The sequence below is a fragment of the Sander lucioperca genome, chromosome 6, assembly GCF_008315115.2.
Source record: "Sander lucioperca isolate FBNREF2018 chromosome 6, SLUC_FBN_1.2, whole genome shotgun sequence".
Lineage (NCBI taxonomy): Eukaryota > Metazoa > Chordata > Actinopteri > Perciformes > Percidae > Sander > Sander lucioperca.
In genome coordinates this window covers 35956011-35980624 of record NC_050178.1, presented here as the reverse complement: position 1 = coordinate 35980624, position 24614 = coordinate 35956011, and the positions used below count along the sequence as shown (strand labels likewise).

At 40.1% G+C, this 24614-nt stretch overlaps 2 protein-coding genes across 5 annotated transcripts in view; one reads left to right on the top strand and one right to left on the bottom strand.

Annotated features, from left to right (window-relative positions):
* The first annotated feature begins 6055 nt into the window (after positions 1 to 6055).
* Positions 6056 to 8737, top strand: cd8a (CD8a molecule). 2 transcript variants are annotated; one of them, XM_036001846.1, is made up of 6 exons: positions 6056 to 6304; positions 6613 to 6939; positions 7029 to 7142; positions 7232 to 7339; positions 7617 to 7656; positions 8227 to 8737. In XM_036001846.1, the coding sequence occupies exons 1-6, from the start codon at positions 6268 to 6270 to the stop codon at positions 8276 to 8278; spliced, it is 678 nt and encodes a 225-aa protein (XP_035857739.1). In that variant the 5' UTR covers positions 6056 to 6267; the 3' UTR covers positions 8279 to 8737. The 2 variants fall into 2 exon arrangements, with proteins under 2 accessions (XP_035857739.1, XP_031133450.1); XM_031277590.2 differs by having other exon boundaries at positions 6169 to 6452.
* A 736-nt stretch (positions 8738 to 9473) lies between these two features.
* The window catches only part of cast (calpastatin), a 36769-nt gene continuing 21628 nt past the window's right edge, over positions 9474 to 24614 (bottom strand). For 2 of the 3 annotated variants that reach the window (XM_031277580.2, XM_031277573.2), the window contains 31 exons: positions 24150 to 24281; positions 23445 to 23570; positions 23013 to 23057; positions 22837 to 22929; positions 22643 to 22723; positions 21951 to 21989; positions 21076 to 21162; positions 20782 to 20853; positions 20573 to 20704; positions 20429 to 20488; positions 20214 to 20318; positions 19964 to 20080; positions 19205 to 19297; positions 18987 to 19103; positions 18135 to 18254; positions 17933 to 18037; positions 17664 to 17780; positions 17453 to 17545; positions 16170 to 16286; positions 14015 to 14119; positions 13726 to 13842; positions 13380 to 13493; positions 13152 to 13259; positions 12958 to 13062; positions 12756 to 12848; positions 12480 to 12524; positions 12238 to 12375; positions 11380 to 11466; positions 11047 to 11076; positions 10619 to 10725; positions 9474 to 10512 (listed from right to left, as the gene is read on the bottom strand). In XM_031277580.2, coding sequence (XP_031133440.2) covers positions 10627 to 10725; positions 11047 to 11076; positions 11380 to 11466; positions 12238 to 12375; positions 12480 to 12524; positions 12756 to 12848; positions 12958 to 13062; positions 13152 to 13259; positions 13380 to 13493; positions 13726 to 13842; positions 14015 to 14119; positions 16170 to 16286; positions 17453 to 17545; positions 17664 to 17780; positions 17933 to 18037; positions 18135 to 18254; positions 18987 to 19103; positions 19205 to 19297; positions 19964 to 20080; positions 20214 to 20318; positions 20429 to 20488; positions 20573 to 20704; positions 20782 to 20853; positions 21076 to 21162; positions 21951 to 21989; positions 22643 to 22723; positions 22837 to 22929; positions 23013 to 23057; positions 23445 to 23570; positions 24150 to 24281 — 2892 coding nt within the window. In that variant the 3' untranslated portion in view covers positions 9474 to 10512; positions 10619 to 10626. The remainder of the gene's footprint in view (positions 10513 to 10618; positions 10726 to 11046; positions 11077 to 11379; positions 11467 to 12237; positions 12376 to 12479; positions 12525 to 12755; positions 12849 to 12957; positions 13063 to 13151; positions 13260 to 13379; positions 13494 to 13725; positions 13843 to 14014; positions 14120 to 16169; positions 16287 to 17452; positions 17546 to 17663; positions 17781 to 17932; positions 18038 to 18134; positions 18255 to 18986; positions 19104 to 19204; positions 19298 to 19963; positions 20081 to 20213; positions 20319 to 20428; positions 20489 to 20572; positions 20705 to 20781; positions 20854 to 21075; positions 21163 to 21950; positions 21990 to 22642; positions 22724 to 22836; positions 22930 to 23012; positions 23058 to 23444; positions 23571 to 24149; positions 24282 to 24614) is intronic. The other variant, XM_036001845.1, reaches the window with a different exon arrangement.

Genomic DNA, 24614 nt, shown 5'->3' with positions numbered 1-24614 from the left:
CTAAACTGCCTCCTGTATGTGCCAACATGCTTTATTGTTATAATCCTAAATTACAGGCAACAAAGTCATTTTATAGCAAAGTGTGTGCTGTCTCTCTCTCGCTCTCTCTCTCTCTCACACACACACACATACACACACAAGCAAAACACATGCACACCTGTGCGTTTGAGGAGTGTGAAGAAACGACTGAGTTGGTGGCTGGGTCTCAGGGAGTGTGCGCGACCCTTTCCTGTGTGCTGGAGAGAGAGAGAAGAGACAGAGCCGTGTTCACTGAGATACTATCACTTTGCTCAGCTTTGAGCTCTTCATCTAGTCTCTGAAACAAAAAGACCACAAAAATACCACAGACTGAACCACAAGCACTGACAGAGACACAGTGAGACAGAGAGAAAGACAGAAGCGTTACAGTTTTGAAATGAGTATTGTAAGAAAAAAAACCCTGAAAACTTCAAGACATCTGCTGTTGCAGTGTGTTTTATTGGCTATAATACACTATTATAAAATGATATTACCAAATGCGTTTAATTACAGTGTACATGGTTTGGTAACTACAGGTGGGTATCTACATAAGAGTGACATGACAGTGTCATGAACACATGACACATGAACCCTAACCCTAACCATAACCCTAACTTGTCATGACAAAAACCGAATGACACTTACTGACAGAAGCGTTATGTCATAAACGTTTATGACTTGTTTCTAATGTTTATGACACGTTCATTGTCATGTCATGCTTATGTAGATACCTTCAAGTAAAGTGTAACCCATGGTTTTAACTGTGTGTGTGTGTGTGTGTGTGTGGGTGTGTGGGAGGGCAGGGTGTTTATTTGTTCATTTTTTAAATCATAAGTTACTATTGTAGTCAATTATAAGGACAGTAAAGGAACAAGTTTGATGGATTCCTTTTAATACAACATGGGTTAAGTTAAATGAACAAAATCAAAAAAAAAAAGCTTCATCAACATTCATTTTCATGTAAAACTGTTTACTACATGTTTTATCACCAAGATAACAAGCAGTTGCCAGCTACACTCTCAGTATAACACAATACAGTGCATCAGCACCACAAAATGCAGCCTCCAAAAAGACGATAAAGTTGAATCAACACTTTTAAACAGTTTCAAGAAAACTGAATATTATAACCTTTATGATGGTAGGATTTTGTTGCATCATACAACTTGAGTTATGCCAGGTTTCCCTAATAAACTAACAACTGCATGTACAGTATTTTATAATCATTCTGTGTCGATGCTTGAGAAAATAATTATTTCGTGTTCTTCAGTTCCAGGAAACATGAATGAATGCAAATGTCAGCAGTGGATGTGTAGGACGTCAATGACATATGATTTATGCTGTTATATCTGCTGTTTTCTGGTGACAAGGTGTGGATAATAACACACAGACTGTAAAAATTAAATACATGTAGAGACGGTAAACTGTACACAATATATTTTGTAAACCATTTGTGTGTGTTGTATCCTGCATCTTCTTCTGATAAGTATATTCCACATGTGTGAGTTTGTATTGGTACTACATTATTTGTAGTTCATTTGTTCATATAATAAAATAATAATATTACATATTATAGTAAATAAAATGATCTGTTAACATGTTAAATCCTTAGAAAGAAACATATGTATGTTAATATTAGTGTTTAAGTGTTTATTTTTTTTATTTTTTTACTTCTATTTTAGTGTATATACCCCTTACTATTAATTTTTTACTTTCTCTATTTATCTGTATTTATTTCGGTCTTTGTGTTGCTGCAACAACCAAATGTTCCCTCTGAAAATTAATAAAAGCTTATCATATCTCTTAAAAGTTTAAAATGTTAAACAAAAATACACCCTACTCTAATAAACTGTACATGAAGACAAAATGCTTTCTCTAAAGGTATTTTGTAACATTAACTTCTGTCACAATTTCAGCTGAACACAGTCAATTCATCTCAGAGAACCAGAAGCATAAAAGACAGAGGAGCACAATATGTGGCAGATGTTAAACTGAATTATAATCACATGTAACTACAGTTTATTTTATATATTTTATATTTATAAGCATTTTTATTTTAATGTATAGTTATATATAACAAAAGACACTTGTGAATTCATCATGTGAGACAGTTTCACATAACAAATTCACATTTAGGCATATGTGATAATAGACAGTTTCCATGTGGAATGTGGGACTAAACATTTAAAAATCTCTGCTTTTTCAGCAAGAGATAGTTTGTACATGTTCATGATTATAAATATTACATATAAAAGACGTATCAGATATATCAGTGATAGGTTCTGTAAAATGCAACATTTAAACGATGAAACAAGACACACCAGCATATCAAGGACACAAACTGCTTATGTGAATGCAAAGCAACAATGTCGAATAATGCAAATACCGTGTGGTGAAATCCTGTAGACAACATATTGTGTAATATGTCAGCTTATGCTTCACAGGATCAACTTTTGTATATTTTAAAGGTTTAATTTGTCACACGTTTAACAATTAAAGTCACAAACTGCTGGATGAGTACCCTGCACACAGTATATTCACGTATGATGAAAACAGTGAATAATTTCTTCTGAATAAATCAAACATAACACATCAAACTTTTCCCAATTCCCAATTAGACATGTTTTTTTCTTAGCAAAAGGTAAGTATAAATATGGAAATTATTTCCAGAAACGCACATCTACAATCCTAACAGTAAGATATGAGCAAACATGTATTCGTGTACAGGCACCTGCATGTGTTCAAACTTTGTCCATTTCCGAGCTCTCCATTTCTACTTAGTCCTCTTGTTGCTCTTGGTTTCCTTTTCATAACTTCATATCCCATAATGCCAGGAACCGCCAGTACAGCAACAGAGCAGTGACAGGTCAGTCAAAGTGATGAAGAAATGGTGAACAAGCACCTCGTATTGATGTTGATTTACTGGTATTAAAGGTGTTGCTATTTTCAGATTGTAAAGACGTCTGTTCTGAATGCATTTGAATGTCAAGCTATGCGATGCTACTGTACAGGGTACTCTCTTTCTCACTGGCTTTCCCTGGTCACCCACTACACACACACACACATACACACACATAGATGTCAGTTTCAGGTTGGAGACCCCCCTGTGTGACTAAGATAGGGAAGCCCATGCAGGTGTCTTTGTGAGTGACTCAAACCTGAAACAGAGAAATGGAAAGGTGAAGTGGGCTAACTGAGAGCGATTTGACTGGGTCTTCCCTCTAACACAGAGCATCAACAGAATCCCCTGCTTACTGACACCTGAACCTGGTTTCCATCATGGTTTCATTTGAAGTGAATGTCAAAATAATGTATTAAATAACAAAAAACAAAGTTAAGTAAGGAAATTGTGTGGCGGGGTGAAGAAAATGCTCTATAGTACAGGTAAATGATACACAATATTGTCTCTCCCCTTTCTGTCATTTAAGTCTCCCTCTGTTGGTTTCTCTCTGTCTCTCTCCTCCCACCCATGGAACAGATAAATCGCCCACTTACCATTACTAAATCGGTGCATTTACTTTCCATCACTGAACAGGAAATAGGACGGGCTCTCAGTTCATCTGAAGGGAGTTTCACTTCCCTTCAACTGTTAGACAAACTTTCACATAAAGTGACAGATAGACTTGTGCTTAATTGTTGCTAGGGTAGAAGCTATGTACGTTGTTGTTAATGGAAAATGCTGTTTTACAAACTGGGTTCTATTTACGTCCCTATTGGTTGTGCTAACTTTTTACTTACCAGTCCAATACAGCTTTACATGGGCCATCAGATGTCCAACATGTCCAGTTATCTGAACCTGTAATGTAATCCATTCATTTAGAAGGTAAATGCACAAAAAATAAAAAAAATAGTTTTCTACTTTGGCGCCCTTGCATCTTCAAACTCTGCCTTCATTTTGATCTTTGTAAAGTTTTGTGACTGCATCTTGCACTGTATTAATGTATTGCAGTGACAAAATCTGGCCGCAGACAGACATATAAACACCTGGCAAAGTACTCAAATCCTTTTCTGTGGTACAAACGTAGTTCCTGCTACAGTAGTTGTCTCCAGGACCACATTTTGCCATAATGACACACACACACACACACACACACACACACACACACACACACACACACACACACAACAATGTTGTGTTGCGACTGGTAAAAAGCTGAAATCTCCAAGTCCAAGCCAAAAGCATTTCATTTGAAATAACCCTGATGACATCATCAGGGTTATTTCAAATGAAATCTATTTGAGGGCCAGTAATTGCACTTCTATGCACAGCAGTTGTTTTCCATTATCTTTTTCCCCCTCAGCTGTCAAAGGTAAAACACTGCGGTGACATCACTGGTTAGGATGTGGCCAGTAATGCAACACACTTTAAAGTTCCAGGCCTTGCAGAGCAGAGCAGCAGTTTTGTGACTCATGATTCAGTGATTTACTGTTTAATCAATGACAGAGCTATAAATCCTGCTTTTGCTGCCATCTAGCGGTTAAAATGTTCACCTTGCTGCATTGATGTTAGACTAGTCTATATCCACAACGTTCCACTTCCGGGATTGCTCCGTTGCCGTCGGAAACCGCCAGTTTTCACTCTTTTCGGCTGGATGCTCGTTAACTTAGGCTTTCTCTGTGTTGTAATTTTAAACTCCGGTGGATTTCTGAGGACTATGGCTAACTGTTCCTCAGATCTCTGCAGGGTAAATCCAGACAGCTAGCTAGACTATCTGTCCAATCTGAGTTTTCTGTGGCACGACTAAAACAACCTTTGAACGTACACACATTCCACCAAAACAAGTTCCTTCCCGAGGCTATTTTGCAGAGGCACCGTGGCTCTGTCTGGTGCTTAGCGCCGTCCATGACGTGATTGGTTTAAAGAAATGCCAATGAACCAGAGCACGTTTTTCTCCCATCCCAGAATGTTGTGTGGACTAGCCAGACCCTCCTCCACAGCTCTGTGAAGGAAGGTCTGGCAAAGCGATACTAATGTTGGACTGCATTATATTGCATTACATTGGGTGTCGGGTGTGGTTAGCGGTGCAACATGGATGAAACTGTTTTTGATTAGCATGCCATTGTCATACATTTAGAAAAAAATATTTAAGGTGATGTTACAATTTGACAGGTTTATTTTAATGCGCCAGACGGAGTGATATAATCAGCATAACTAGACTCTTACTACCTAACATATTCTTAAAACAGTTAAGCGTGTAAGCCAAATACTTCAAGTCCCACATGAATAAAGGTCCAAAATGAAATGTAACTCCTGCTAAAATAGAATATAATAGATGCATTGTGTGGACTAGGTGTAAACAAAAGACAAAGTGAGGTTAGAAACCACTTGAAGCTACTCAGGTGTAGACCATTTCTTGATGTCCTACACTACTCTGCCTTTTGTCTTCTAAACCAGGAAACCACACCACACACAACAGCAGGCAGGGACATCACAGCAAATCTAATGTCTTTCTGCAGACAGAATATGAGATCAATTCAATTTTATTTATAGTATCAAATCATAACAAGCGTCATCTTGAGACACTTTACAGATAGAGTAGCTCTAGACCACACTCTATAATTTACAAAGACCCAACAATTCCAGGAATTCCCATAAAGATCAGTGCACATTGTTTAGGATATATAGCATTGTTTACCTTTTATATCCCTTTACTAGTATTACTTTTGTGTAACATTGCTTGCACTTGCCTTTTTTATTTTAAGATTATTTTAACCTTAATCTGCCACTATACTTTACTATACTTTTACTCTGTGTAGATCCATTATTTGCAGCTACAAGAAGTAATTTCACCAGGAAAATCGATTTTTTTTTTGGAATTTCAAAGGATAATTTCAATCCTTTCACAGCTCCTCTGTGTCCCATCAAACTCAGGAGGGAGGTCAAAGTCAGCTACAGAGCAGTGTGTCCCTGCAGCTCGACGACACTTCAACAGGCCCACATTGGGTATAAAGACTAAAGAGTCTCGTGATATTTTCACTTCTTCAAATTCACCATTTGATTTGTGCAGAAACAGTGTTGAGTTGTGTTTGTAGAAAGTGGGCTGCCTGTTTTTACACTTCCTACCTGCATCGTTCTCAGCCTACATACTGTGCACTGCTGCGTTTGTGTGTCAGTATCTGGTGGGTAAAGTCAATGCTGTTCAATGCTTCACACCAAGAGGCAAAGGTGAAGTGCAGATCGGTGGGCTCCACTTCAAACATCTTGCAGACCACGGCCATGCTTGCAGGAGGTCTCTGCAACACTCTGCTGCAATGATCCCATTTGACACAGCAGAGAAGAAGGTTACAGGTGGGGCGTGGTTTGATATCTCACTGAATTATCTCCTAGCAGGCTCCAACAAACACCACAAAGACATGTTTAGCAGCTATCGTCGTCTGCAACATTAAAATGGACCAAAAGTGGATTCCAATTCTGGTGATTCTGGTGTTTTGCCAAAGTAAGTTTAACCTGAATTTTGAAGTCTATTCACCGTCGCCATCGTGTAGCAGCTTTAAATTGATCTCTGGTCTGTTTCTTAGTCTTTTGCCGTTTGGTTGCCTACCTAAAACACGGAGAGGTGAAAAATATAACTGATCCTATTTTATCACATCTTTTAGAAATGACTTCAGGAGCTGGTGAAGACATAGTTGCAAAGGAAGGGGAGCAGGTTGAAATCACATGTAAGCCTCATGACATGGGCAGCATGGTCATCTGGTTTCGAGTTCTGGACACATCTGGCATGGAATTCATTGCATCTTTCAGCAGCATTGGTCTCACAAAGTCAACCGCAGCCTCCTTCCCTTCTACCTTCAGTAATTCAAAGATTCAGCAAAATATCCTAATACTGAAGTCATTCAACAAAGCTCAGGACAGCGGCGTTTACTGCTGTGCGGCTCTCAAAAACAATGGACTGAAATTCGGCATAACAACCCGACTGGTCGGAGGTGAGTTTTGTTTCATACAGTTGGTCTTATGATGATATGATGCATGCTTTTCAGACTCACTTTCTATCACATCTTTCCTCTCCCTTCATAAAAAGGTAAAGTCGCAGTAGTGGAAACAACACAGGCTGCCGCCACCACCACCACGGAACAAAATCTATGCACAACTGCTGCATGTGTTTGTGACAAAAACAAGAAGAAGCTAGGTAATTGTTCACAATCACAGCTGTGTGTAGTGAGCCCTTATCATCTTCATATGTATGATGCTGGTGGTAAATGAGCACGTGCTTTGCAGGGGAAACCAGTCCTCAAATGTTTTGTACTCCAATCATACTGGGCCCACTGGCCGGCGGCTGTGGCCTTCTTCTTCTACTCCTCATCATCTCCACTGTGTACTGCAACCGTAAGTTCATCGGATATCTAAAACGCTGTTGCACAAAGTTTAATATGCAGTCAATAAATGTCTTTGGGAAGCTGAAAATTATTTTAAATGCTGCAAGTGTTCCCAGAATTTTGTTTGTCTTTTTTTTGTTGTTGCTTTTCTTGATTTAAAACTTGGATGATTTGGCTGTGATGTGTGTGTGTGTGTGTGTGTGTGTGTGTGTGTGTGTGTGTGTGTGTGTGTGTGTGTGTGTGTAATGATTTGCAACGTGTTTAATAACACTTTGGATTTTATGTAGATATAAGGACACGGAGATGCCCACACCATTACAAACGAAAGTAAGTGATTTATTTATTTTCTTTTAATTTAATAGTGTCTTTCCATTTAGGGCCGTAGCCAGACATTTAGGAATACTGAGGTCAATAGTCCTAAATTTAATAAAACGTTTTCAAGGAACTTTCTCTGAAAATCAAAAGTTGTTCATAAACGCAGCTAACTGAACTAATTGAAATTACTGTCTGAACTTTGTGGTTCTCTTCAGTGCTCTTCCTAGGAAATGATAAGAACTTACTCGCCCGTAAAATAAAGTCTTTTATTTCAGAATGCTGTTTTAAAGTATTTCCAACACTGCCAGGATTATTGGCGGAGAAATACTGAATTCTTTACCTATTTATTAAATCCAGTCTCACATGTCGTAAAAAAATGTCAAGTTTTAACACATTACGGAAGACATAACCTCAGTGTCCTCAACTGTAGCTACAGCCCTTTCCTTTGTGCTTCCATTTTGACAACAGAACTGAGTCACTGAAATAAACGATTTATTATTATTATATTATTATTATTATTATTACTATTATTATTATTATTATTAATAATAATTTTAAATACCCTTGTTTTATCTCATATAGACCACGGTCGGGGGATCTTGAAAAACTAAAACTGGACAAACGACAAGTTTAATCCAAATGGTGTGTGTAATTTCATGGACACTGCTTTAAATGGCAATTATATTACAGGCTTGTGTTACTGTTGCAGAAATCATTTTTTCATCATTTATTCAGTTTAATCCCATTTCTGGGGAACATGTTGCTGCCAACTTAAAAAAGTTCTTCATGTGAAGTGTTTAAAATCTTATAAAAGATCTTCAAAGCTCTTCGCCAACATCTCTAGTTTGAACGTTGTTGTTTTACGGCTGATAACGCTGCGCTGTCACATTACGATTGAACTCTTCTAATGAAATAACATGAAATGAAGTAAGCACTCATTTACATGTATGCATACATCATGCAAACAATTGTATATAATTAATTTTGCTTTTATGTAGAGCCAAAGCCAATTTTACACTGACTTTTTCAGCAGTCTCCCTACATAGATTTTTGACCGTAATAACTGTACAGTCCTTTAGATTTTGTGACATTTTTTAAACAAGAAGTTAACTTGCCTTAGCTTGGAAATATTTAATAACCACTTAAAAAAGAAGAAATTGCTCAGATTTTATTTTCAGCAGGATAACTTGAAATGTTGAAACATTTGATTTAGTTAAGCTTTGGATTCTAAATTTATTATTTTATTTTTCAAAAATGTCTTGTTATTCAAATGTCTATATGGTTTCAAAGTTAGGAGGAATTGTTTTTCTTTTGTAAAATTGGATGTACAGCATTTTAGAAATATCCCACTTTCTGAGTTTTTGTAACTTGAAAATATTTTAAAACTAAAATAAAATATATTATCACTCAATAAACAGCTAATTGTATTTGTCTTTATTCATGTTTCATTTTTACATGTAATTTTGTTTCGCACATCCAACCCAAGCATTTGCATACCCATCAGTCATTCAGGGTCTTGGCACAGAAATATAAAGTTTGTGCGAAAGACATTTGTTTTGTTGTAAGCCCCCCAGAGTAAAAAGGAAGTGGGCTGCTACAACTGTATGCAGAGTGAAAACCCACTATGCCTGGAGTAGATTATGTTTCTCTTCATTCTAATATATACACACACTTCCCTTGCACCTTTAAGAAAACAATTATATTATTATTATTTAGCTTTCCTTTACATATTAAGGCAGTTCATGTTAGTTTTTGTTTCGGTAACAATCGTAGAAACCAGACTCGACAGATAGCAACTACACCTTTACACCTTACAACTTTTTTTTAAAATTTTATTTCATTTAATTAGTCTTCCCACATCTAAAATACCTCTCATATCTTTTGACTCACACTCACACATAACACCTTTGACATGAAAAAAAACCTTTGGGGCCAGTACATTGATTTTTAACTTTACAGTTGAAAGCCTTTTGTAAATTATACAGTGTTGTCTTATATAGAACAAAAAACTTTTTTTTACTTCTTTTTTTTTTTTTTTTTTTTTTTTTTTACAGTATACAAACAAGGGAAGTTGTAAAAGCTTGTAACCACCTCGGTTCACTAAGTGCACTTCTGGACACCAGCATATTTTTGTTACAGAAAGTAAAATGCATTTGCAAGGGATACAGAATTAAGCAGAACACCTCCTGGAAATCCTCCACATATTTAATTATGTAAACTATGTATTGTCCAAAATATAAGCAAACTAAGCTGTCCAACTAGTGTCTTAATGGCATCAGACCACATCATGATAGAAAACTTGGCTTTTCTGTGTACATTAAAATTGCACAAACATCCCGATCCTACACCCACTCCGTACTGCTCCCACGTAAGCTGACGGTCACCGCTGGTCCAACCAATGCCACAACACCACCAGGCTTTAGATTAGCAGTATGTTGTGATATTAGTGTTTCATTGGAAAACTTTCAGCTGATATGTAGATACAGGACTCTGACGAGGAACGCCTTCCTTCCCTCAGCACGCTCAACACATCAACCAACAAAACCAGCAAAGGCGCTGCTTCTTTTTTTCCAAAGACTGAAACCTAAACCTTCTCTTCCTTAAATACATGTGAAACAAAAAAGGCACCGCATGCAGAGTGTGTGTGTGTGTGTGTGTGTGTGTGTGTGTGTGTGTGTGTGTGTGTGTGTGTGTGTGTGTGTTTCTTATGGGTTTGTGTCTTATGGGTATGTCTAGGTCTGTCTGTAGACTGTCTGTCTTTCATCCAGTATACATTCTCGAAGATTTAGAAAAATAGAATCATTATCCAGAAAGCAGCTCCCTCACTGATGCGTCCCTGTGGCCGGGAGGACAAATTCTGCCGACAACCTGCAACATTTGACACATTCAGCAGTCAGTGGAAAGAGGTTTATCCTTATCATGTTGAGCATCTTTGATCAGATACAATTGTGCAATAGATTACAACGAACCTTACCAAGTGGTCTAGCTCTTGCCTCCCTTCTTTGTAGATGTTGGCACAACGTCTGAGCTAAGCTGATCTGATAGCTGGTCAGTGGCAGATGGCTCCTCTGCATGGTGTTTCTGAAGTACAAGGTTAAAGTTAAAAAAAAGGAGAAAAAAAATAATAAATAAATAAATATATATATATATATATATATATATAGAAAGGAAAAGAAGAAGCAGCGCCTTTGCATCAATAATTCTATAAATGTAATGCAATTACTTTGTGGAATTAACATCAGCCAAAGCAGACGACAGAGAGCATCACATGCAGCTTTGTGCAGGCTCTACCGATGGAGTTTTTGGATTTGGTTTAATTAGAAGTGCACCGATTTATTTTGTCCAGCATCGTGCATATTCAACTGCATTTTTAAGTCTACATGCAGCAGTCAGTTTGCTTACTTTAGACTTAGACTTTGACTTGCTCTTGCCCTGTAACAAAGTTGGCACCTTGGTTAGACTCAACAACTGCTCGTTGCTCCATGAGGAGGTGACCACTGATACAGTAAATGCTAGTAAACAACCTGCGGAGGGCGCCATGTAACAATGTGACTAACAGTGTGTAACATCAGTACTTATGAACTGCCATTAGTTAATAGAACATTGTTACCATTAAATGTCAAGCTCTACATTTACATTTGGTTTTCTTTCACTTTCTTTCAACTTTTACTGTATCAGTAATTTCATCTGATAGAGCGATCTTACATCCCGATCTCACTCGGAGCTTTCTTTTACCTTTGGTTTGTCCGTCTTAGATTTGAACTCTGGGGCGTCTGGGAGCAGGGTGTCAGACAGGGACTCCAGGACAGTACCAGCCATTGGCTAGGAAAGAATAATAAATAAATAGATACATACATAACTAAATAAATGATAAACATATCAAACATGATTAGCTTTTAATGCATTCATGCACTGAACTAACACAGTTGTTTTAAGCTTTAGTGCGCAACTTTTTGATATTAATGAACGTCCGTTACATTCAAGCCATTGCCAAATGAGTTGCTACGAAGCTAATTAAGATCAGCTCGACACAACTCTCTCTGTATTTCTCAGTATGGCTATGGGTGGGGGGGTGCGATCACGTAAGGCTTGTGTCATGTGGACGCTCTGACAGTTTTGTTGTCATTACTTAGAATTCCTCATGGGGACGGCAGAAACTACGTACTATAGCTTTAAGTCAGAATCTGAAACAATTCAGCATACATAAATGTCCACCTTGCCACTTTCAATTGCTAATTTGCTGTACATTGCTGTTCTGAAGCCCCAATGTTGGTAAAGGTTGTATCTAAAGAAAATCCTCAAGAAAGCCATTTGTTTGAGGTGATATCTGGGAAGTGCAGTACTGAAACATGACAGCAAAGGGCACTGCATAGCACCATAATAGGCCTTGTTCACAGCAGACATTTTACTGCCCTAGAAGGAAAAGTACAGCTGGAACTAAAAAATATTGTGTCCCAGGAAGCCATTCCAGCGAGCCTACATGCAAAATATCTAAATTTGTCCTAAATGAAATGTGACCAATATTAGTTACAATTGTGCTTTTCTCACTATGACATGTCAAAATGTGTTGCAGGTTTTTTTTCCCTATGCTACCTTCAGGGTCCCTGAGTCCAGGACAGGAGGAGCCAGCTTTATGGTGCCAGCAGATGATGTGACTGGGTCAATGGCACTGGGAGCACTAGAGAAGTCACTGGACAGCAGGTCCAAGGCGGTTTTATCATCCATAGTTTTCTGCAGAAAGACAGGAAATCAAACCATCTGCATGTTGTATACTGTATCATTTAACAGTGCACGTCTGTCTAATGTCATAATCTGTGAGTGTGTGCATTTTTTACCCCCTTGGGTGCGGCAGCTGCTTTTGCCTGTGCTTCTGTTGTTTTCTTTAAAATGAAATTGATGAACATTAGACACACAGTAGAATCACTACTACTAACAAGCATGTCCCAGTAAACATTCAAACCAACACCCTCACACAATATTTTTGCCCCAGATTCAAAGTTAGATAAGTCAAATCTAAAACTGTTTTTATTGGTTTAAGCATGCACTTCCAACAAATAACTCTCCAGCAGAACTGACAACAGTAACAGAGAGAGTAGTAAGAGTTTTATTACCTTAAGATCTTTCTCAGTGGGTCGATACTCTGGTGGCAGCGAGTCGTCTCTCTCCCCCATCTTAATCAGCTTCTCTTCGACAACCTTTTTCTCCTGCAACAACCATACAAATCAGCTGAAGTCACTGGCAACTTTTTTATCAAATCACAAAGCACAAATATTCTCTCCTGTGCTGGCTATGCCCTTGAAGCACACTGGCTACCTTGACAATGTCTTTGGCAGGAAGTGGGGCAGGTTGAGGGGCGGGTGCGATATCCTTCAAGGTGTCTGACAGAGCATCCAAGGCATTGCCTGCTCCTCCGGACAGCTGATTGCACAAACACAGACAAAAAGGTTATAATGTAATTGCAGGGTTTTAGAGAGTCCAAAAAAGGCTTGAGTTGTTCTTGTGTTTACCTCTTGGGCAGTTTCTGTGGGAACACAAGCAGCGGACTTCACCGTCGAAGCGGCAGTGGAGGAAACAAATTCTCCCGCTAAGGCATCCAGAGCAAAGTCTGCAGAGGGCTGAGGGAGTGACAGAATAGAGTGTATAAAATCAGCGTAAATTTCTAAAGTTCCAAAGTATATGTGCATCATATTTTATTATTTAGAGATGCAGTAAACAGTGCTGGCTCCAGAGTGTACCTGTGCAGGAGGAGCTGAGGGGGTGATGCCAGCAGCATGGACAGCAGGAGCTGAGGAAGAGGTCATGAAGCCTTCAGACAAAAGGTCCAGAGCCTCACTAGTATCCATGGTGGGCTGCAGGAGGAGGGGAGAATGAAGGGGAAATGATGAGGACCTTTGATTAAAATATATTCATGGGACACCGTTTTATGGTTAAATATGGCTGAGATCTTTGCCTTATCAATGCACATAATGTAGAGAATGTTTTTCAAAAGAAAAAAGAAAAAAAAAATCATTGGAGAAAAAGGAACTTTTCCAAAAAACAATTACCACATCTCAGTTTCAATTATACGTGAATTTGTCTCACCTCAGGTGTAGGAGCAGGCAGATTTTTGAGTTCATCTTTATTAAACCTGTATTTTGGAGCAATTGAGTCCTCCCTCTCTCCTACAAACACGCCCTTCTCCTTCTTGTGTTTGTCCTCCTGTGAAAAGGAGAAAAAACAAAAAAAGAATACACACATGGAAATAAACAAAAGAATGGCATTGATATAATTTTTTTATACCAAATCCATGCATTCCATAACATTGACAGTGTGTGTGTGTGTGTGTGTGTGTGTGTGTGTGTGTGTGTGTGTGTGTGTGTGTGTGCCATACCGAGACAATGTCCTCAGGTCTGAGTTTTGGGAGTTCAGGTTTTGGTTTGTCTACGGGCAACGTGTCACTGAGAGCGCTGAGAGCATCCAGAGACAGAGAGCCATCCTGAGGAGAGAACAGGAAGCATATAATGTAACTGTGATAGTGTTGATGGTAAGCTTAAGAAACACGCCACCGAAATTGAAATAGGGTTATTCACCGTCTCCCCTAGATTTAGATAGGTGGGCAAACGTATTTCTGTCTCATGCATTCAGTGCATGCATTGTCTTAGTCTGGCAGCGCCACCGCTAGTTTAGCTTAGCATAGTGAATGGAATCCTTTGTTGCCGAATAGCATGTCGTAGGTAAAAGCGAGCCAAAAATAAATTATATATATTACTTATTGTGGCCACAAGTACAAATAGCAATGCAGATTAAGACTAGGCGTTTACCTAGGCAGATATTGATTTGGGACTATATTGGGGCGAAGCACTGCTACTTGGGCGCAGATATCAAGCAACACCTGAAAACCCCCAACTTCCGTCAACATACCGGCGTGACCTGCACCGAGTATCTTTGCTTTTGGATTGTGTTGAGTTTGAGAAGTTACAGCTACAGTTTCAGCAAACATGTTAATTGCCTGCATAACAAAAGGTAGTGAGAACAAGCAAAGGACATACATGAATGTCATGTTTCACAGAATTCCACTGAATGTGGAACAGAGAAATCAATGGCTAGCTGCTCTGGATATCATATCTCTACTTCAACACCTCGACAAAATTAACCAGTATCGTGTTTGCGAAGAGCATTTTGCACCGGAGGACTACGTTGAAAAAATGCAATATGCGCCAAGAAAGACAGTGTTGCACCGAAAGCTGTGACCCATCAGAAACTGTGAATGCAGAGGGCGCTGCTGCACATCGTCTGCCCGTGAGTGGTAGACAATGGAGGGCGAAGAAGAGCGTCTATGCAAACGGTGTCACGCTAAATAATAAATTACTGCTATGTAATGTACCTATCTCATTATTCTGTGGCTAACAGCAAAACAGATCTGTGTGAAATCTGGTCTAGCCTTTTTTTTAATTTTCTTATTTAGGATTCAATTTACAAATATTCAGTTATCACAGTCCGTAAACATAAAACTATACATAAATAAGTGCAATTAATATAATATGAAGGTAAGTATAAAAATAATAATTTTAACAAACACAAATAAAAAGATAAATAAATAAAGAAGTGACAGATTTGCAAACTTCATTAATGCTACTGACAGCAGGAGTTCTTAGTTAAATCATTAAATCGTATATATCAGTTATTGAATTACGTTTCTTATTTGTTACCAATTTAAGAGACTCAAAGTATATGTCAGTTTAAATTTGGAATAGTTTAAAACATGGTGTTGATTTGGAAAATTTTGCTTTGTGAATATGGAACTTTCCTAATAAGATAAAGAGGTTTACAATATTACATAAATGTCTATCTTTACATTCAAAATAGGTTGGTCTAGCCTACCTGTGTGGGGCTGGTGAGGAGGGGGAGGGTCATTGTCGCAAAGTGATGCATGCACAACTCACATCTGCACTCGACTCACATCGAGCAGTGACAACGGCGTAAACATTAAAGTGCCGTGAAGCAATTAGTTACATCACGAGACCTGATATCACGCGATACTTCCTGACGCGGAGGCCGCCGGCTCGCCAGCCGAAAGTTGCAAGGGTGGTTTTTCCGCTCACAGGCGTTAGGGGGGAGCGAGACGACCACCATTCAACCCGAAAAAAGTCATATAACCATTCCAATGACTCCAAAGCTGTTCAGTTAAGGTAAATTAAGCTAAAAAACCCTGCATAGTTCCCCTTTAATACATTACACCCACGGGTGCAAGCTGTATGATTATTCGCGGTTTGTTATTGCTTCCTAAGGAGAAAGAGTAAACCACTGGTGACCATATTAACCACCTCAGGCATAGTAGCATATGTTTATCTGAAAGTAAATAAAATATATTAAGGTACATTTTCTCTGAAATGTTTCTAAACATGTATTTTTTTGTGACTGCATGCACGAGTTACATTTGTAAATCTAGGGGAGATGGTGAATAACCCCTATTTTAAAAAACGGTGGCATGTTCCTGCTATTCTTAGAAAATAAGTGAGTTAAGTAGAAAGAAGCCAAAGCTTTACCTGTGGTGTCTTCTTTGCAGAAGGAGTCCCTCCTTCTGCCTTAACTCCAGAAGCTTTAGTTGGAGCAACAAAATCTCCAGAGAGTAGATCCAGAGCTGACAAATCCTCTACTTTGGTCTGAAAAACAGAGACAACAGCTTTCAGCAATAACAAAGTGAGGAAATGAAAAAAGCACAACATGCTGATTCAAACAAAGTATTACAAATAAAAGTTCAACATGTTAGGAAATGCACTTATTTGGCTTCGTGCTGAGAGTTAGATAAGAAGACCGATACCACTCTCACTCTGTAAGGAGACCTTTATCTTAGCTTAGCATAAAGACTGGAAACAGAAGGAATCAGCTAGCCTGGCTCAACGTGTAGCTTTTACACTCCGGTTTTTGTATGGGTTAAAAAAAAATGGGTTACAGTCGCTGGTAGGCTGATTTGTTTAACTTTTGAACAGGGACAGGAAAGCTGTTTCCCTGGTTCCGTTATTGATCCTATGCTAAAGGCTCTGACACACCAACCCGACGGCTGACCGTCGTCAGAAAAGGCAGTCGGACTGAGCAGTCAGCTCCCATCTCTCCGAGTCGGTCAAAAAAGTGCCTTGGAACACACCGAAGCGACACAGACTGCGTGTGCGCGAGATGTAATACGTCTCCATAACAGCAGATGGCGCTAATCTGTATTGTCGCCCAAAAAATTGCCGGAAATAACGGAACATCTCTCTAGACCTAGTGAACACAGAGCACGCTGTCGTCAGTCATTGTTTTCATCAGAGAGTGTTGATAGTAGTCAAGAAGGATCGTTTTTGTCATTACTCGCTGAACGGAAGAAAATACGATGGCTAGTAATAAGAAGATACTGGCGTTGTCAGCTCCGGTTTTCTCGTGCACTGATTCGCTAGTCAAGGGCTAGCACTCCACCAATCAGATTGGTCATTGAGTCTGACTGTCCACTGGCCGATTTGACTTGTTGAATCGGCAAAATGAACGCCGACGGCTCCTCCGACGGACGACAGCACGGAACACACCGAACAGACTCGAGTCACCGACCTCGCCAGACTGTCTGACAGCCGATAATCGGGTTGGTGTGTCAGCGCCTTAACACAAGCGGCAACTGGCTGTAGCTTCAGATAAACATGAGAGTGGTGTATTCATATTCTCTTCTAGCTAAGCACCCCAAAAGACCAAATACTACCATCTCTACTGTTTCTGTGTACATTTGCCATCTGCTGGAATGTGTCATCGCTACATCACCCAGCAGATGTTTGCTACAGGAATTGAATCTACAGTGTTTTACCTTTGCTGGAGCAGCATGGGCAGCAGGAGCTGAGGAAGAGGTCATGAAGCCTTCAGACAAAAGGTCCAGAGCCTCACCAGTATCCATGGTGGGCTGCAGGAGGAGGGGAGAGTGATGGAATAAATGAATAACATGCAATTAGTGTTTATTTAACATTTTTAAGAGCCAAACCCTTAAGAATATTTAATTGATTTTTTTTTCCCAGTCTTACCTCAGGTTTAGAAGTCGGCAGATTTTTGAGTTCATCTTTATTTAACCTGTACTTTGGAGCAATTGAGTCCTCCCTCTCTCCTACAAACACGCCCTTCTCCTTCTTGTGTTTGTCCTCCTGTAAAAAGGAAAAGAGGAGGACATAATAATGCCGGGTGAGTCTTTCTGTGAGGAGCTGATACACAAATGCTACCGATAAGCCAACAGCAGGAGGCTTTCTGCAATCAAAAGCTGTGTGAACTCTGTGCCCGTGAGTGTTTGTGCTCCTACCGAGACGATGTCCTCAGGTCTGAGTTTGGGGAGTTCAGGTTTTGGTTTGTCTACGGGCAACGTGTCACCAAGAGCGCTGAGAGCATCCAGAGACAGAGAGCCATCCTGAGGAGAGAACAGGAGATTGTGTTCTACTGGTCTGTCAGTTTAACTATTGAAATAAAAGGCATCTCCCATAAAAGAGTGACAAGACATATCTCACCTGACCAGTCTTGAGCTTGCTTTCAGTGGCCTCCTTTCCAGCAGCAGTTTTCTTTACTGTGACAGGAGCAGGAGGAGCAGGACACACAGCCACAGGGGGAACTGCACAGGACTCAACTTTCTACACCAGACAATAGAGATGACATTAAACTTTATATTAATGGCTATCTGGAGCTGTATTTGTTAATTTTACAAATATATCTGTGACCAGATTTATACTGGGAGTGGATGAGGGCCTACATCGGAAGTTAGTTAACTGCCATTGATCATTTAACTTAAAACTATCTAAACCTCTGTGTTTTAAGCAATGCTACCAACGTGGCTCTTTATGTCTGCTGATCCCTGACTGAATACTACTCTTATTATCACCCTCAGCCGTACTTTGTGATTAGTTCTAATTAGCAAACGGTAGCATGCTAACATGCTAAACTAGAATTGTGAACATGCCTGGTAAGATGTATACCCTGCTAAACACCAGCATGTTAGCATTGTCATTGTGAATATTTTAGGTTGCTGATGTTAGCATTACGCTCCAAGAGCCACTGTGCCAAAACACAGCCTCACAGAGCTGCTAGCATGGCAGTACACTCATATAGCTCTTTTGTTTTGAGCAAATCTGCATCCTGCTTTATTGCTACAAGTTCCTGTTTGCACCTGGCTTACTTTGATGCTTTCGAAAAAATTCAGAATGAGCCAAGATCTGAAGTCATAAGAAGCGCCTTTTATATGATGTCCAAATTAATGGACATTCAGTCCATCATATGGACTTTTATCCTCAATGGACAAAGCTTTCTTTTGGGTGATTCGACCAGCCAAGAGATAGGAAAGGAAAGGAGGCGTGAGCTTGCTGTACCTTGCCAGTAGAAGAAGTAATTCCAGCCTCCAGAGAGAAATCATCCTTGACTTTCTCCATCTTGGCTTTTTTGTCAGCAGGAGGACACACAGCCACAGGAGGAACTGCGGGGGCTTTCTACAAAAACCATCAGAGACAACATTTGAAGAGTAGTAGATACTGTATTTCTGCAATTTACATTTTTGTCTGTAGTTACCAGTAACAGATCTACAGTGTACCTTTGCAGGAGGAGCCTGGACAGCAGGGGCTGCTGAGGAGGTCATGAAGCCTTCAGACAAAAAGTCCAGAGCTTCACCAGCATCTATGGTGGGCTACAGGAGGAAGGACACAGAGGAAAGAGAGAGAAATATATTGTATATCAATGTTCTGTACTACTGTATTTGTATCACAGTGATACTTTAAAAAAGGTACAATATGTGATGGATTTTCATTAAAAAAAAATGTAAAGACGAATACAAAAATTATCTCTCTCAATCATTTAAATGACCCACTAGAAATGTGTGGTGGTATCTGTATCTGCGGAGACCCTGCCCACAGCCTGTATTTTTCTACAAAGAGCCTTTGGGCTCCACGAGTGTCTATCACCAAGCCTATAACAGCACGCATGTTGTGCAGCCCTCTTATTCCCAACCGCCGCTTTGTACCTCACCACAGACTGACACAGACACACAGAGAAACAGACGGATGAAGCTCTGCATTCACTCATAGTCCGGCAATGTGACACCTTCCCGCAGAGGTGTGTGTGTCTGTGTGTTTATTTGTGTTTTAGACCATAATCGCCGTGAAAATACATTTTCATTCCTCTTAATAACTGATTTTTTCGGCGCTCCCTCTCTTCATTCACTCTCTAGCTCACTCAACAACTGCTGCACTCTCTCTCCCTCTCTCCCTCTCTTTGTCTCTCTCTCTCACAGACAGTGACACTCATTACATATTGTGCATTTAAGGACCATAAAGTGGATTTGTCCGAGTCTCACCTCAGGTGTAGGAGCAGGCAGATTTTGGGGTTTGTCCTTATTAAACCTGTATTGTGGAGGAAGTGAGTCCTCCCTCTCTCCTACAAACACGCCCTTCTCCTTCTTGTGTTTGTCCTCCTAAAAAAAAAGGAAAAGAGGAGGACATAATAATGCCGGGTGAGTCTTTCTGTGAGGAGCTGACACACAAATGCTACCGATAAGCCAACAGCAGCTGTGTGAACTCTGTGCCCATGAGTGTTTGTGCTCCTACCGAGACAATGTCCTCAGGTCTGAGTTTTGGGAGTTCAGGTTTTGGTTGGTCTGCTGGCAATGTGTCGCTGAGAGCACTGAAAGGATCCAGAGACAGAGAGCCATCCTGATGAGAGAACAGGACAGGAAGTTAATAATCTACTAATCTGTCACAGGAAACAGGAAAGGGGCATGGGGAAAAAGTATCTAGTCAACTTCAACTCCTGTAAATCTCACCGTCTTGGCTTTTTTGTCAGCAGGAGGAGCAGGACACACAGCCACAGGAGGTACACTTTTCTACAACAGCCAACAGAGACAACGTTCAAGAACAACAACTTTTTTGACCAACAGGGAAGAAAAGGAGGTGTGAGCTTACTGTACCGTGGCAGTAGCAGAGGGAAGCCCAGCCTCCAGAGAGAAATCACCCGTAGCCTTCTCTATCTTGGCTTTTTTATCAGCTGGAGGAGCAGGACACACAGCCACAGGGGGAACGGCAGCAGGGATTTCAGATTTCTGCAACAGAAACAGACATTAGACAATAAAATTCTTAGCTCATTCAGTCAGAGAATTCAAAGTTAATTTGACTTTACCTTTACAGGAGGTGGTGCAAAGTTAGCAGGACCAGCAGATGAGGCACTGACACTCTCAACATAGTCCTTTTTCTACATATTTCATAAAGAAGAATACAAGATGGGAATTTGTTAGACTACTAAAAAAGCACTTCAATTTCATACAAGAATGTATGTATATATTCAGGGGCTCATAAAGTCTATAACAGACATGCCCAACTGGAAATTTTAGGTATGAACTGTCAAGACGGTGCATGGGGTGTAACGCTGGAGGATGGACTAGCAGCTGAGTGCTACATGCTTGAAGAGTCTGACCTCTTGCTTTTTGGGTGCAGCTGGAACGGTTGAAGCCATGAATCCATCTGAAAGAGAATCCAGGGCGTCGTCTGTGCTCATTGGTTTCTAAGATAATAAAAAAACAGAGTGCGTCACCACCAGATAATAACACATTACCTAGCCGTATCAGATTTTTTTCAGACTAATAATCTGATTAATTTAGCCATATTTAACAGCAACATGATTTTCCACTAGAGGGCATGCCTGTCCAAGGCAAACAAAAGTGCAAAATAATGCAAACCAGCCTGTATGTACCAGGGGAAATACAGACACACCCTTCACATTCCATTGAGTCAAATACACATTTTACACATAAAATCACTCTGATTTAGCAAAGATTATGATAAACATCGAAACACAAAAAATAACACTGGAGGAAAGTATGAGACAGAGCTAAAGAAGCTTCTTGCAAGACAAAATGACAAAGTGGGAGTAGGCTATGATGCAAATGTGGGTGTGTTGAGGGTGAGTAGAAAGTAGCCTACGTATGGGTGGATATCAAAGTGTGTAACAGATGTATCAGCGTGTTAGCGTATGGACGTGGGTCAATGAAGTTGTGCTTGTTTGGGTTTGGTCGGACAAGAACCAACGGGCTCAAATACAGAAGGTGGGTCCTTGTGCTGTTTGCTGAGACAACACCCACCAGTGCAATGCAACATTCCACACTCTAGAGGAACCAGGAGATCATGCAGTGGAAACAGTGCTTCCTGAATGTGTGTGTAATGCGACTGCATGCTCATTTGCTTACACATGTTGAAAAAAGTTTACAAAGATTGAGTCTGATTTGTACCACAATTAGTGTAATGCATGAGGTTGTGACGCCACTAAATGTGGGTTAAGAAAAGTTAACTTACAGGAACATCCTTGGGTTTAACATTTGCAGGAACTGGAGGCTAGAAAAAAAAGATTCATTTTAGATTGAAAGAAAAGAAAAGAAATGCTGAAGTAATTCAGGAAGTCAACAAATAGAGTTCACCCAAAAAATCCCCACTATTGTCTCCTCTAGTGGCATCTGGCCATGCAGATAGTTTGGGTTCCATGCATAGAAATACAATTTTATTTCTATTAATACCATAGAAATAAAACCACAGAAATAAAATGTTATGTCTATGGTTCTATGTGTCCAGGTTTTGAGATATCTATATCTAGGGCTGAGTATCATTTGAATTGTATATACAATAGTTGTGCCAATTTTAATGCCAGCTTTTGGTACTTGAGTTTTTTTTATTTAATGCTAAAGACATATTTCTGTTGGTACCAAAATCTTGATGATATTTGACACTCAGTCCTATACATCTCCGCCCTATATAAGGGGGGTGAATGTAGTTTGTGGTGCTCACAGAATCAAAAATGACATTTCAAAACTTCCCCAATACTCCAGATAATCCACAGATGTGTTTTCATAGGAGCTACTTCTTACTGAAGAAATAGTCCCTTTATAAACGTATTGACAGTGAAGTCTGTCAATGGGACAAAAAACACACTCCGCAGGCGGTGTGGCAAAGCTAATTAGTGAAGAAGCGATGAAGAGGCAGGGAGAACTGACCATATTTTCAAATCTGTAACCTGGAGGCAGCGTGCTGTCTTTTTCTCCACACTTCTGACCCTTCTCAGAGATGACTTCATGCTGTGACACATGCAACACAAACGGTTACTCACAGCAGATGCATGCTTCAGCTCAGTGCAATCACATACCTGCTCAGTTTATAGACACACACATGCATGCACACTGTGCTATACCTCTTTGACTTCTGGCCCGCTGTATACAGGCTGTTTGGGTGCGAAATGATCAGCTGATGGCAGTATGCTGGCCAGGGCATCCAATGGATCCACCTGCGCATGCAACACAACTCAGCACACTTGAGCAAGCAACATGCTTTTCAAATCAAACTCATACTGCTTCGCTAAGTATTTACCTCTTTGGCTCCTTTAGCTGCTGCGTGAGGAACCTCTACCTGCACCTGCAACACAGATCCAGGATCAGTACACAGACCTCAATGATATGAATCACGCATCACACGGACATTGATAGCGTGGTATTTACAGTGTGTGTGATTGTGCTACTACTCAAGAAACTGCTAAGTTGACTGAAAATTCATCAATGTGCGTCGGGCCAAACCTCACTTTTTCACATGAAAATATCATTCATCATATCATCCAAAGAGACATTTTCCCTAAATCTGACACCAATGAAAAATCTCACAAGGCCCAAATGGCACAGTATTGGTCTATCCAACCAGAGCACCATTAAAAGTATGTAATGCAACATATCCATTGATATTCGACAGACAGGAAATACACCAAATAAAAGTCATCAGACTCCACCCGTTGGTTTCAGGATCGTCTACCTTCGTTTGTGTTGGTTTCCCCTGCACAGATACATTTCCAGCTGCAGTCACGGCAACTGGCTCTGATGTTTTAGCAGGATCAACTTTATGCACATCAGCTTTGACTGTTGTGGTAGCAGTGGCACTCTAAAATACAATGCATTTGAATCTATTATAAGCCAAGTACATGTCAAGTGAAATTACAGGTCCCCTGTACATGCACAAAGTCGGTAATACACCCAAAGAAAAAAAAGACAGGATAGTGAGACCTTCTCCAACAAAAGTGATCCTCCACCAAGTTGATGACAGACATTAGTTTAGTGTCAGCAGTTGTTGGGCAATGAAACTAGAGCTAGAAGACACACAAAAAAAACTGTCGGCCTCTCCTCTCCATTTGTTTCTCCCGCTGAAACAGATTTCTGAGGTATGTTGTGGGGTGTTGCAAGTGAACAGGTGTGCATTTTTTGCAAATACAATAACAAGTTAAGGCATGTGAAGCAAAGGGCTGCAAAGTAAAGAACACGAGTCCTTTATACTTCCCAACTGGTCCTCTCCAAGCGAGCCATGTCCAAAGCAAGTATCTGAGTGTTCTCAGGCAAAGAAAGTAACAAAAACCTGATAAGAGCCTGCGGCACAGAGGAGATGTTGCAGAAAGAAAGCCTTGAAGAGTACACCTTGAGGGAGTCACAATAAAGAGTCTGAGAAGCCTGTAGCAATGGAGTCTACCTTGGCTGTGCCTTTGGGTGACTCTTTGGGTTCGGTCACAGCAGTGGTCGCTGCGATGCCAGCGGCTGCAGCCACTCCACCAGCAGGAGATGGACCTGTAGCTGGGGCTTTGGCTTGGGAGACAGCCGCAGTCTACAAATATGCAGCCAAATGATTACTCAAAAACACAAGGATGAAAGATTCACAGCACTTCTAAATCCAGTATTGACAAGAGATGTGGACAACATTTTAACAGTGTTTAACAGTAAAAACAGAGCAGGAGAAAATGTACAATGATCTCTGGTCAGATCTGCCACTGTATTCCAACTAAAGCAAGAATACTCACTTCAAATGTGCTGAGTTATTAACCACTCAGGTCTACTGAGACTAATCTGACCATTTATCAGTGTAATTGGTTAAATGATGGTGTTTTTTCATGGTTTAGCCCATTGAAAACAAATGTTGTATAAATACTATACTTACAGT